Raw genomic sequence first — 14,253 nt, 5'->3', positions numbered from 1 at the left:
AGGTGTGCAGCCTGGCAGCCATGGCAAAAGAAAACTTACAGGGTCCACAAATTATTGAAAAATACTGACTATTGTAGTGCCTGCAGCCTGACCAACACACAAGTCTATCTCCTCAGTTAGAATTGATGGAGAGCCCAAAGAACTCGGTAGGAGTACTTTAGGCTTATCTGGGGAGGTTTTGGACTAGACTCTCAAGGCGCATGTTTCAGTCAAGTGCCTGCTTGCGTTTACAAACAGAAACCTTTGTGGTGCTACTGTCCTTTTCAAAGACCATCTCTGATGTCTCCCCAGGCAGTGTCTCCTGAGCCCTTTATGCTCCTTGGTTATGAGTCCCTGTCTGTGGTGCAGCCTCACCTCTCCTGCCACAGTCTCTGCTACAGTGTCCTGTTGCTCCCTTGGATTCTCTTGGCTGTTCTGGCTCCCCTCCTCTGCTGTGTATTGTCACTTACTGAATAGACTTGCTCAGCAGAGTTTTCAGAAGGAAAACAAAACGAGGTAGTCATGGATGACCAATATCAGCTTTTCCTTTTAACTCAGTCGTAAAGCATTGTTGGCTCACTGGTTTGGTTTCTACTGTCTATAAAAAGGTTTTGTGCAAGAAGTCCCCTTTTTCCCATCGTCCTGTGTGACGCCGGTGCTGAGATGACCTTCTGCTGGAAAGTCTCATTGCTCAGTTTTGTCACTGCTCTGTATGAGTTTCCCTGGCAACCAGTTTGAGCTGCACTGAACCAAAAATATCTCACTGTGCTGGGGGAAAATCAGTTTGCAGGCATGTATTTCTCTTTAATGAGTTCTCTGGATGGTCCCTGTGTTCAGCCTGCAGATGTCATTACTGGGAACCAACAGCTGGGAGATGTGGTGTGCCCCTTTTTCTTACTTCCACAGGCAGCACAGCCTACAAGAAGGCTGCCCCTGAATGATTGTCAACTGAGCTGTGACTGTAGGACCCATCATACTCATTTCTCATGGTACACTGAGGGTCTCGTCTTCTACTGAGAATGGTCTGTGCAGCAGACACAAAGTTTTTCTCAGATTCCTTGGATCTCTGCAAATTTCAGAATTTCGTAATCACAGAATGGGTAAGGTTGGAAGGGACCAACCTTACCTTGGTTATTGCCGACAACTTTGTCCACATTTCTGTATAAATACATGCACCTTGCTTTGTAGCTGGGCATGCAGTGAGGTGCAGTTTTGCTCCCATCCTAATCTTGAAAGGCACTGTTTGTGACACCTCCAAATGAACATATGTATAAATCTTCGCAGGTCAGGACCCACCAATTTGCACAGGAGAGAATGCACAAACTGGAGGTGTTATTGCAAGCCTTCCTAGTTCAGTTTTGACTTGCAGATAATCTTTTCACTACCTAATGTAGAACACTGATGTGAAGAAAAGCATTCGTAATTCCAGATGTGTTCTCAAGACGACAAAATTAGAAGAGACTAAATTGGAAAGCGGGATGTCATTTTTAGTAACAGGTTCCCTTTTCTGGATTTGTAGGGTGTGAGGATTGCGGTAAAAGCCTTATAGGAGAATGCAAACTCCACGGGCCACTCATCAGGGCTAAAGATAGGGTTATTCCCAGCCGAGCCCGTCTCACCCTACCTCACTACCTCACTTTGCGAGTGTTGGAGCTGCGAGCTGGAAACCAGCAGAGTAAGTATTTTAACTCTTTTTCCCACATTTGAGAAAGAAGAGACAAAAACACTGACCTGTTTCATGAGTAATGCAAGGCATAATCATTGGGCATTAGCATTATGAAGACTGTTTTCAGCTGAGCACAGCTAAAGCTCACAGTCAGCTACTGTTTTTATGACTGATTTCTGGTAACAGATGCATAGATTGATGGCAGGACATTAGCCAGAGCTGGTGTGACATTTAGCTGTGAGCGACCAGTTAGCTCTGTTCAGTCAATACAAGTTTAATGAATGTTGAATTTGTATCTAAGAGTAACAGCCATGCACTACTACTTTTTTTCTTTTTTCCCCAAGCATGCAAAACAGGAAAGAGTATTCAATGAAAGGTCAGAAACAAAATGGTAAATGACATCCCTTATCTACCCATGGCAAACTCAAAAGATCACAGTGGATCTTTTTTACCTTTTGCGGCATTTTAAATTCATATTATAGAAAGACTGTTGTTTCCATCTAAAAGCAAGGCAATTTGAATGCCCAAATGTGAACAAGGGAATGGTGTCTTTAGCATGCAAATTTCCCACAGCTACCTGTGTAAAATTAGTCCTGCCTAGGTTCCTTTTCAGAAAAAGAATGACAAGATGCCTATACTGTCACTCCATTGATTGTGGCAGCAGAATAACTGGAATGATTAAGAAGGCTAATACTGTGTTTTTATAGATTCTCTCCACTTATATCAGGAGAGAACAACCTCCCAAATTATGCCAAAAAGCAGAGGACTATGGTAACATCAGTTTGTAGATGGAGAAGTATCAACAGGTTTGTGTTGCATACCCAGTTCAATATCCTGTCATGGATTTTCAGCACTTTTGTATTTGATGTAGTTCCCATTAAAAAAAAAAAAAACGCTACCTATTTACATCCTTTTTAGTTTCTTCACCTTAGAATTATTTACAGAGCTTATTTGTCTAGAAAAAGAATCCATGTGTTCTGCACTATTTTGTTTATCTCCATTTTCACAACTGTAAGCATCCAAGAAATAGTTCATGATGTCTATACTAATATTAAACTGGTCTTTGTTTTGTTCACAGTCCTTGGTGTATTTGCAAAGAAAGGAATACAGAAGAGAACACAATTTGGTCCTTATGTTGGTCAACTGTCTACAAAACTGACCTGCTATGATGAGAGCAGGCTAGTCCTGCAGGTAAAAACCCACTGCCTTTCTATGAAGTGCATATGTGTCTTTAGCAGTTCATACATATTTAGGTACTTTAATCAGTCAATTTGCCATCTGATCGAGTTCATTAATTGTGCTTTTGATCTGTAAGCATAAGTGTAAATCACATCATTTGGCAGTACAGTATAACCTGAAGTACCAGAATTTCCTGTATATTGTGTTTTCTAGAAGTTTGCATTCCTGCTTTCTAGTTTTACCATTTCCAGGGTGTTAGGCCTATCAGTCTAATGGCTCTTGATAAACTTTTCACAGAGCATGGCTACTGAACTTTCTTCCCAGATAACACAAAAGAATTTGTTCACTGAGTTAGCAAGAGTGACAGAAATATGCACTAAGGCACCGGCTTAGTAAGGAGAAACAGTGCAGGGATAGGGAAACACTTCTTAATTATTATTAATTGCTATTGTTATTAATGAGTAATAATTGTTAATTTATATATAGACTTTGACACACAGTGCACTAGCTCAGTTTATTTAATCAGATTTTTATTTAGGGCTGGTACCTTCTGTTGCTGCACATGTAGGTACTGACTGTCTCACCCGGACCATGACACTGTTATTTGTACTTTATCCAGAAAAAATCACGACTTCTCAGGACTAGCCCAGCTTAGACAAAGCTACATGCACATCCTTTCCTGCAGGAGTTCCTTGGGAGTGAGAGTTGATCACAATCCTCTGGGCCCCGGTCTTTGCATTTTGCTGTCAGGGTCGGGGCTCAGCACAGCTCTGTGTCATACAGTGAGTCCATGGTCAAGCTACAGCCTCCGTCAGGACTTCCCATCTGGTCACGGTTCTCCCAGAGTTTGCATTTCATATCAGGCCCTCTCACCCCTGAATAGAGAGACACCAGCAGCAGCTGTCCTGTGACACACTCTGGGTCTTCATTTGAGCTTTCTCCAGAAGCTTTCAACTGGAAAACACTCTGTGTTGTGAGGAAATATTTCTGAACTTTTGTTTGAGAGTAAAAGTAATAGCTTCAGTAGTTGCTGTAAATGTCATTTGCACATGGAAGTTATGGGAATCATCTGCTAGAAAAATAATGTTGTCCATCATGGGATTTTCATGGCATGTGGACAACAGAAAGCATTTATTCTTCTCTATAACTAAATTTCTTCAGTCTTTTTATTAGACACTATTACAAATGCAGAAAATGTACTTCTCTAACAATGGATAGATGAGCTAAGCACCCAGTTCCTTCCTCTACACCAAGTCATTGTAAACCACACCCTATCCTCTATCAGTCAGCACCGTTTGCTTAAAAGTATACAGTGATAAGCACAGCTCTGGCTGATGAATGGACTGTTTCTTCAGAAGAGGAGATTAGAGTCCCAGATTTCCTACATGACAGCAGGAGCTGCCTTGACTTCTCCCTAGCATGAGTATGTGACCAAACTTGTCCAACGGGCAGGTGCTTTCATTGGAAGCATGATGAAGTTAGATAAAATAGTTCCCAGAAGCAGTGAAAATGCAACTTTTTTTTTTTTTTTTGCAGTTACTTGCTCAGTGACATGGTTAGTAGAACAAATACATGCTGTGCTGGCATCTGTTGTGCAGCTTTCTCCATGGTCGAGACACTTGCAGAAAAGCAACTGTCTTGTTTGACGTCGGTAGTTTTTGCCTCATAGGGGCATTCTCTTGGAAGGGAATCTGGGAAGAATGAAGTAAAGCAAGAAGAAAGAGATCTTTCTGGCACAATTGTTCATTTGTATTTACTTTTGCATTGTAAAGGGGAAAAAGAGAAGACTGTTAAAATGCCATTATGTTGTATGTTACCTCTCTGGACTTATTAATACAAGTTATACAATTGTTCCATGAAAAATGTAGCAGCACTGAAGCTTGAGATTATCAAGTGCTCAGGAAGTAGATTAAGGCATAAAGCTTATCTCTCTACCTGCCTGCACTTAGTTCTTATAATATTATCTTCATATAACATAAAAATGATGAAATATAAACTGGAAATACATACAAAGGCCTACAGTTATTTTAGTAAGAGGGTGCTCAGCAGGTACTTGTTCTTCACTTTCTTTTGCATTCAGTGTTCATTAAGAGTGATCTATTTCAAAACAACCATGATTTCAAGGAACATATGACCAAGACAGGGTATAACTGATAGCTGTGGTTGCAAGTTAAAGAAAACGAATGTGCCTCTATACAGGACTTGGTTTTATCATGTTCGTTCTCCTGTTCTCCCCCTTTGTTTCAGGTATTGAAAGATGGAGGGAAGTACTTTCTGGACACTCCCAATGAGGACTGTGGAAATTGGATGATGTTTGTCCGGCTAGCCCGGAACCAAGAAGAACAGACCCTTGTGGCTTATCAGCACTGTGGAGAAGTCTACTTCACAACAGTTAAGGTAGTTAAACCTACATCGCTTCACCTGTCATCCAAGAGGAAATTTATAGGCAAAGGTTCTGAAAGACTAACTCTTTTACAATGAAAGATTGATTACATTCTGCCAACGGGATCGTTACATACAGACCACCTTTAATGTCATTTAATCCATAGTAAAGCAAGCAGTGTATGGGGTTTGTTGGGAAAAGGTGGTGTGTACTTGCTGTTGTGGGTAGTGAAGAAACTGAGCAGAGGGAAACAGAAAAACATTCCCTATGGTAGTGTTTAAACTGAACACTCTTCAATCCCAGGTAGCTATATGATGACATTGGCATTATTACATTGAACAGTACTTCATTCTGGAAATAACAAACAAATTCCTCTCTTTTATTACATTTCTGCATACATATTGTTTTCTGAGCACGTTACCCTGTGCTCAGGAGCAGGGTGTTAAGTGAATCTTTATGTACAATTTTCGATGCTCATTAAATCCGAAGACTTAACTGCAAAACTTAGAATACTGCAATGTTGCCATGAAATGATAAGTTTATGTTAGAGATTCTGGACTGCATCTTTGTCTGAAGAGAGAGAACAAGGTACTCTGTGTTTATAAACAAAACTAGAACATACAGTATTGGTTTTTATTGTTTTGGCCACTTTTTTAGGCAGAGTTTGTTTTAACCAGAAGTAACTCTTTTGCACACTTGGGAAACTGAGATCTATCTATTGAACATAATGCTTGTGTGTCATTGTGAGCAACATTAAAAAAAAAGAATATTAGTGAAAAGAAGTTACTATGAACTAAAATACAGCATTTCAGTTTCATTTCCAAGATTGGCACATATTTCTGTGGCATAGTAGTATTTACAGTTTTTCCTTAATTTTTGTTTCTCCACCTGAACTGTGAGAAAAATATTTACTGTATATTGATGATGAGATAGTAACATTTCGTAACCTACAAGTCTTTTATAACAGTATGGAGTATAGCTGGTTTTGGGATTAATATTAAAATAATTATTAAGAAAATAAAGCAAAATCAGAAACAGTATGTGCTACTCTGAGACAGGCTGTGTTTGAGATTCTCATGCAGTCCATATCATTTGAGATTTCAATTTAATTTGAAATGCATGATATGTTTGTAAAATTGACAGGATTACTAATACTTTATTTGGGAATCATGAACTTTTGAAGTACTTGTTATAAACTGGTAACTTAAAATTTCCAGTGTAGTTTAAATTCTATTCAACCAACTCTCTGCTGACTTCAGCAGAACTCTGCACACTGGCATTAATGGAGAGTTGTCTCCTGTATACTGACACAGAGTGTCCTAGTATGAGGCATGTGTCTTGGAACCTTTTCTGTGCTGTGTGTCATAGGGCATTACTTGGGTTTTATTTCTCTGAAGTCCCAGTATCATTCAGGGTACTGTGGCATCCTGCAGATTTTGTCATGGTCAATGAAAGCGAAGGCCTTGTGCTACACTTATGCACACCCTGCTGGTCAGGCTGTGAGGCTGGCTTAGGGCTGATTAAGAAGATACTTTCTTGAGATACTTTTAACAAAGTGTATTAAGATGGGAGTAGGATTGACTCCTCTTCCCCCTGTTATTACAAAGAAATGGGATTTCAGTGACATGGAACTACAGCACACATGTAAATGACATACTAATACCACCATTAGCTTACTTGCTGACCTAATGGCTGCAATTCCTAGAAATAAGTGCTTTAAAAGGTATAGAATTGTGAGGAAATAAAAATCATCCATGGTTGCTGTTGGTCTGATCCCAGGAGAGTTTCATGTGGGTGCTGCAGTTCTCTTATTGGTGCACTGATGGCACAGAGTAAAAGACAACTTGTGGATTTGCATACTGGTATTTAATGTCAGTTTTAATGAGATTAAAGCTTTTGAATTACTTGTCTGTTTCACATACTGATGCACTTGCTCTCCCTCAAAAGTCACATTGACCACATCTCAGCTTCCCATAAAGGAGATGGCTGCTGGTCCAGGAATGCTGGGCAGGAAGTCATGACAGTGCTACGCTGTGCAGTTTTTTGTGCGTACCAGTCTCAGGTGTCACAGGTGAAGGTCCCAAGACATTCTCAAACGTTTGTCTCACAATGCATGATGAGCCTTCTAGTTAATGGCTCTGCCTCATGTCCTTAATTGAGTGGAAAATACAGGACAGACCATATTTAAGCCAGGTGTTATCAAAATGTACACATTTTCTGGAATAAAACTCAGCTGCTCTCTTTCCTGACTAGTTTGGTTTTCTTCCAGTGGCATGAGTTTACCTTAGTTAAAATAAAACTACATGTACAGTTTGGCTCTACCCCTGATACAGTAATGTTGGTTTTTATTATAGATGAAGAAAATTGTGCACAGGGTTAGGGAGTCCTACAAATCAGGACCCCAAAGTTTAGTTTTCTCCTTTGCATTTAAAGAACTAATAGCTCTTTAGCCAGTGAGTGTAATCACTCCTCTCTTTTTCTATTTGCTATAGTATTGACTGATGGTATTTGTCAGAAGAGGTCATAGTCCAGTCCAAGGAGAGATTTGGGCAAGCATGACTGGATGGGAGACTGCAGATTACAAGCTCCTTTAATCCTGTGGGGGAAGGCTTCAGTGGCAGGAGGGCAGCGTTACAATAAAGCACGCTCATAGCAAGCCTGACACATTAGAGCCAGTGCATGGCAAGGCGCCCATTTGCCTTGCAGTCCATGTATTGATCAGCTCTGCACCCCTGCTCAGTGTGACCTATCCAGGAGACATCCAAGCTCTTGTGCATTCGTGATGCGTTTTTCCTTTGTATGTACCCTGTCGTTAAGTGTTGTGTCCAGTGGGCTTCCAGACATCAAGGAATGGGCATGGGGCATTGCTTGGAAAGAGTGCTGGATGTCTGAACATCACAGACAAATACATCTCACTGAGCAAAGGTCATGAGGATTGAGGCATCCCTCCTGCTACTGGGCCCCCCCAGCAAATCTCTGTGCATACACAATTTCGCTCTTAGAAACAGAAAGTGTCAAGCCCTAGTGGGTAGTAATGCTCAAAAAGTGCTTGAATCTTGAAACTAAGTTACCAATAATTTTAAGAGAATCAAAAATGCAATTTGAGTAAGGACAAAACACTGCACATCCCTACCCCACCTATCTTTCTTGTTTTTTGGTTTAGGAAAATTGACACAAGTCAACAGGTGTTGGTTTTTTCCATTCACAGCCAATTGAACCCCACACAGAATTGAAAGTATGGTATGCTGCCGATTACGCCAAATTTATGGAAGCTTCTGCAGTCTTCATTAAAGAAGAATCAGATGTGTCTCCTTTGCCTCCAGTAGCAGTAAGTACCCCTCGTCTGCATTGAAGCCTTCACTAGACATATTAAATTACGGTTTATTTACATGTTTTCTCTGTTCATGTAACTCTAGTAATGCAAGTGTAGGCCATAGAGTACTTTTGGCAATTTTAGCCAAACAGATACTCAGAGAGAGGTTGTTCTTCCTCTCCTATGTCTGTAATCCAAGGGAGCCATCAGATGTAGTCAGAAGTAAGTGGCACCACTTGATTTATTGGAAAGTCTTAAGATTGGCATTAATCTGTGGATAACGAAGCTGTCCAGCCTCAGACTTCTTTCACCATTTCCTCTTCTTTCGCTCTGACTGATTGGCCAGAGTTTTCAGTCTGTCCTGTTCAGTAACCCTTCTCTACTAATTGAAATACTTCCCCTCTGTATCATAGCAGAAATCCTTAAACTGATAGGAAAAGTTCAAGTGTTGAAAACATGGCTGTGAAAAATCAATACTTAATCTAGAAGGAATGTGAAACAGGGAATACAAATGAACCAGGAATTCATACTCCAGGAAGGCTTGTGAGGCCTTCAGAGTATACCCCAGAAGGAAGGTGTGGGAGAGCCACAGCATCAGACACGAGTCTCAGCAGAGAGGAGAGCTCTCTGGAAATAAAGATGGAGTGGGCACATCCTCACCATGCTCTCCAGAGCAAGCTATCCCAAGAGCAAAGGAAAAGAAGGACAGTTTATGAGAAGCTTACATAAAAGGTAGATGAAGTTGAGGAAGTACGTGGTCATGTGTTAATTGAAAGTACATTTCATTAGTGATTGAAGTTTTTTGGTAATTGTTTTTCATCAGAATGTTTATAATATCAGTATTTAAAGTGAATTCAGCTGAATCCAGTAGAGCTCTTATTTCCATGGAAATAATACTTCCAAATAATACACTGTTTGCAAAAAAAAAAAAAAAAAAAGCTTTTAAGTCAGGATAGGCTTGAGATCCCCAAACCTAAGGTGTTTCCTATCCAGTTAATGATAGTCTAATGCCAAATGTCAAACTAAGTGAGGAGGTCTCTCCTGCAGCCATTGGCCATTGCTGTGTGGTAAAGCATAGAGCTGGCCCAAGGCACAAGGAAATCTGTATGGCTAAACCATATTTCTGTGCAGAAACTCATCCCATTTTTGTGTGGCTGAAATAGCAGATAAACGATGTCAGTCCAGAGATAAAGTACAACTTACAACTGCTTTTATGAGTAATTTCATAAATGCAACAAATGTAGAGACTTTGAAATTCAGTAAGCACAGATGATCAGAGGTGAGGGACTCAGGACTGTTACAGTAAATGCTAAACAAAAACATGTAAATCAGTATTTAGCCAACCTTACTTTTCCTTTGAGTTTGTTCTCTTAGAGAGAATCTATTGCCAGTTGAACAACTGGGTGGTAGCACATGGAAGTAAATGTTACCAAAGATGGGTCTTGGAAAAGCCCAGGAGAAGATGAGTGAGAAGAATATGACCTTTCCTTAGAATGGCTGGTAAGAAAGACCTGTCTCTGTTCTCATTGCAGAAAGAGCCCATAGACCCTTGGATATGCTCCAGCTGTGGAAGCACTTTTGCAACTTTTGCTCTGCTGGAATCTCACCAGTGCATCCATAAAGACCGAGTCCTTCCTACGAGGTTCAGACCGCCAAATAAATTGGGACCTGTAAAAGCAAAAAACAAACTCAAAGGGAAACTGAGAGGAGCATCATTAGGCAAAAGCATTACTCAATGCTTTGGGACCATTTCCTGTTCCTCTGCTGCAAAGTTCAGCTGTGCCAGCTCGGGAAGCACTTGTGATGCTCTCGTAAGGTTTATACCTAAATGGAGGAATGGTCGGTCTTCACTGCTGAAGGGAAAAGAAGTGAAGCAGCCAGATAATTATCCCTGCCGACTGTGTGGGAAGATATTTGATTCCATTGACAAGCTCACGGTCCACACTTATGCGCACAAAGGGGAGCGTCCCTACAAGTGTTCCCAGCACGGATGCACAAAAGCCTTCATTTCCAAATATAAACTGCTCAGGTACAGCTCTGAAGGCATTCCTTTTCTACTGGGGGGGGGAGGGGGTGGGGGGTGGAAAGACATCTTTTTTTGTTTTTCCTTTGGGGTGTTCTAGTGACAATTAATCCCTGAGGTCCAGTTTCTATTATTCCTGGTTTTGATAGTATTGGAGAAAACTAGTCTCCCTGGATTATGGTGGCTACTCAAAAAGATGATGTTGAGCAGTTTTAATCTACTCTATGCTTTATGATTAACAGCTTCCTCACCCCCAAAAAATTTAGGCTTTTACTAATAACCTGAGAAGCTGTGAAAATGCCTTCCTTCAGTAGTTCCAGTGTTTTCAAGTTTTGAGGCTGCAAGAGTAAAGGTACTAGAATAAACATAAACACAAATAACTTTTGTGTGTGTGTTTTGGTTTTTTTCTCTTAGGCATTCGGCCACTCATTCTCCACAGAAATCTCACCAGTGTGGCTACTGTGAAAAGACCTTTCATAGGAAAGACCATCTAAAGAATCACCTTCAGACTCATGACCCTAACAAGATGGCCTTCAAGTGTGAAGAGTGTGGCAAGAAGTACAACACCAAGCTAGGCTATAAGAGACACTTGGCTCTTCATGCTGCCACCAGCGGGGACCTAACCTGTAGGGTGTGTGCCCAAGAGTTTGGAGGTACCGAGGTTCTGTTGGAACACCTCAAAAGTCATGCAGGGAAACCAACTGGCAACATGAAGGAAAAGAAACATAAGTGTGACCACTGCGAGCGTCACTTCTATACCCGTAAAGACGTGCGACGTCACATGGTGGTACACACTGGCTGCAAAGACTTCCTGTGCCAGTTCTGTGCCCAAAGGTTTGGGCGGAAGGACCACTTGACACGCCATACTAGGAAGACCCATCCACAAGAACTGCTGAAGAGCAGGTTGCAGAATGGTGACTCAGTGGGTCTCCTTGACCAGCTCTTTTCATACAGACTGAAGGAAGATGCCAGCATGCTGTCCCCTCTTCCTGAAAGGGTCCCTGTGCAGAATGGATTTGTGAATAGTTCAGAAACAGAGGATTACAACTGTTCACATGTTCATTCCCAGCCAAGCTTACAAACTGCTCTTCCTCTTGAGTCTTCTCCTCACTTGCAAAGGATGGGCTGTGCAGACAGTCTCCCAGCTGTCCCTCCCACACCATGTTCAGCAGCTGTCCCTACCAACCTGCACCTTCATCAGCCTAACAAATATGACCTTAGTTCTACCTCATTTGCAGCAGGATCCCTCAAGAATCTACCGATAAAAGTGGATGTTAAAGGTTACAATGTGCATCTTCTCGAGGACCTGCCATTACCAGAACCTCAGTCTCTCCACAAAATCAGTATGGAAGAAGCTTCCTCAGGGCCTGTAGGGGATACTAACAAGTACCCAGTGCACAAAGAGACAGAGGCAGCAGCTGAAACTGCAAGCCTGCCTTTTATGGATCTCACTCATGTGATGGGTTTCTGGCAGCTCCCACCAGGTGACAGCCAGAACACTACTGGGGACATCACAATGGCGTTTGGCTCAGAAGAACCATCACACAGGCTGAATGGCCTCGGCCAACAGCAAGGTCTTCAGCTAGCAACTGGTGGGATGGCCATAAACCAGCTGCATCATCTTCCTCGCTCCTTTCCATCCACTACAAATTCTGTAACATTGCCTCACTTTCACCATGCCTTCAAGTAACCATCACCCTGTGTGGGTCTTTTCCCTTTTTTTTTTTAAAGACTGTGCTTCTTACTTAAATCTGTTAGGACTGGGGTGGTTTTGGTTTTGTTTTGTTTTGAAGAAAAACTGCCCCAGATGTTTTCAAAGCACATTATGAACATGGTAGTTAAATTCAGGATGTTAATAAACAAGAAGCTCTATTTTTCATACTATTAGTTTTTTAGCATATGACAACAGTAGAGCTAACATACTTCCCTCAGCTGCCTCTATATTTTTGTTTCTTGCTTTTCATGCAAACAACTGAATAACTATCTTCAATGACAGCAAAGTATCATAACAGGCACAATAAAACTCTGGCTGCTGCAATAAGAGTAATACGGTTGGGGTGAATGGGAAGAGGGGGGAAATCACAAATCAATTTAAATAAATCACAGCAAAATTGTACACATGGCAAATGTAACAAATGATTTATCAACATCAGATAGATTTCTGTTAAGCACTTAATTAATGAACTTTATTAATCCTTAATTTAAATCAGAATAATTCCAAGAGTAAATATTATGTCCCTGTTTCGCTTTATTCAAATGAAGATCATCACTATTATGATTATGTTAAACTAGATTTTATCTTCTGGTGGGCAGTTCAGCTGTGTGCCTCTCCTGCCTTTTTCCTAGGGCTGGAAATAGCTACCACTTCTGAACGACTGTTAAGAACTGCTGTCTTGGATACATGCAGTCCTTGGAATGGGAAGTGAATTGTCTCAAAGGTTAGAACAGAACATTAATTTTCATTTCAAGCTGGATCTGTCAAGACATCAGACACTTCTCTCTCTCTCACTTTGTCTCTTGTAAAGCACTTGAGCATTTGCTTAAATTTAAGCTTAGCTTATCCCATTGAGTCAACAGCTTGATTAATTTGACAGTTAATAAAAAATAATGCATTCTACCTAAGGGGCCTTTATTCACCTTTTGTTGATAAAAATGGCCTTCGTTTAGTCTGGGAAATGATCATTGTAACCATCTGAAAATGTGGGCTTTCACAGAAAGCCAACCCTGGCCCAGGGGAGCCTGTGCCCAAGCTGTGTGTGGAGCCAGGGGCAGGTCCATGCACAGAGGGGTTGTAGTGGTGAGCTGACACTGGGCCCTGCTCAAAACCAGGTTCTGAAGCTGCCTTACAAGTGTCGACTGAAATTAGCGGGTGTGATAATGGTTGAGGCCATTTTACTCATGGGTGTTCTGCTCAGAAACATTGGGGCTCCAGCCTTTGTTTCTTGCAGACTAGAACCATGGACACTTCCATTTGTTTCCTGGGGTGAATTGTCCATGAACAGTTCCAGTGGACAGTGTGTTGGTGGGACAGTCCCATCACCTGATGCATGAATGAGCAGAAATTGCCAAAATAATTTTTTCCAGTAGATGATATGGTTAAATAAACAAACTCTTCACAATTTACTTTGTTGCCTAATCCATAGGTATAAAAAAATAATCGTGGTTTTAGGGAATGTTGCAGTTACTAATGGATTCTGTTGCAGCTAAAACAGACACGGAACTTCTGAATCTGAGTAAATTCTCAAACCTCTAGACCTACTCTTCCATTAAATCCAAAGAGAGTTCATAGTACCCAATGATCATTACAAGTATAACATGAAGCAAGCATGTTCTCTTCTCCCTCATTAATCACAGGAATATTTCCAGAGAGCTTCAAATAAAAAATAATTTTTAAATTGTTGCTGTTTTGCTGTTATTGAGCTATGGACCATTGTAGTTGTGTAATGTCTTTGAATATTCTTACAAGTTGATTGATACTTGGATTAAGGAAGGGTTGTCTTACTGCAGTTCATATGTTCTGCAGATACAGTGCTGAGGGGTATTTTTTGTTATGAAAATTTTTGGCATAAGACAAACCAAAAGGAATTTTAAGATCATTCCTGTAATGACAACAGCAGGAGAAAGAACAGGTACTGCACAGTCATGTCCAGTAAGTAGTTATTTAAATTACAAGTTCCAGAATAGGGAAAAGGTTGCAAACAATGTTACAT

The 14,253-nt window shown here is 40.9% G+C and overlaps 1 protein-coding gene across 1 annotated transcript; it reads left to right on the top strand.

Annotated features, from left to right (window-relative positions):
• Positions 1-1,530: 1,530 nt before the first annotated feature.
• On the top strand, positions 1,531-13,983 carry PLAGL1 (PLAG1 like zinc finger 1). The gene is made up of 6 exons (XM_082277148.1): positions 1,531-1,654; positions 2,724-2,836; positions 5,072-5,221; positions 8,416-8,535; positions 10,053-10,549; positions 10,958-13,983. Exons 3-6 carry the CDS (start codon positions 5,132-5,134, stop codon positions 12,231-12,233), a joined length of 1,983 nt encoding a protein of 660 aa, XP_082133274.1. The 5' UTR covers positions 1,531-1,654; positions 2,724-2,836; positions 5,072-5,131; the 3' UTR covers positions 12,234-13,983.
• Positions 13,984-14,253: the final 270 nt, after the last annotated feature.

The sequence above is a fragment of the Coloeus monedula genome (assembly GCF_965178545.1).
Source record: "Coloeus monedula genome assembly, chromosome: 2".
Classification (NCBI taxonomy): Eukaryota; Metazoa; Chordata; class Aves; order Passeriformes; family Corvidae; genus Coloeus; species Coloeus monedula.
This window is presented reverse-complemented; position numbering and strand designations above follow the sequence as displayed.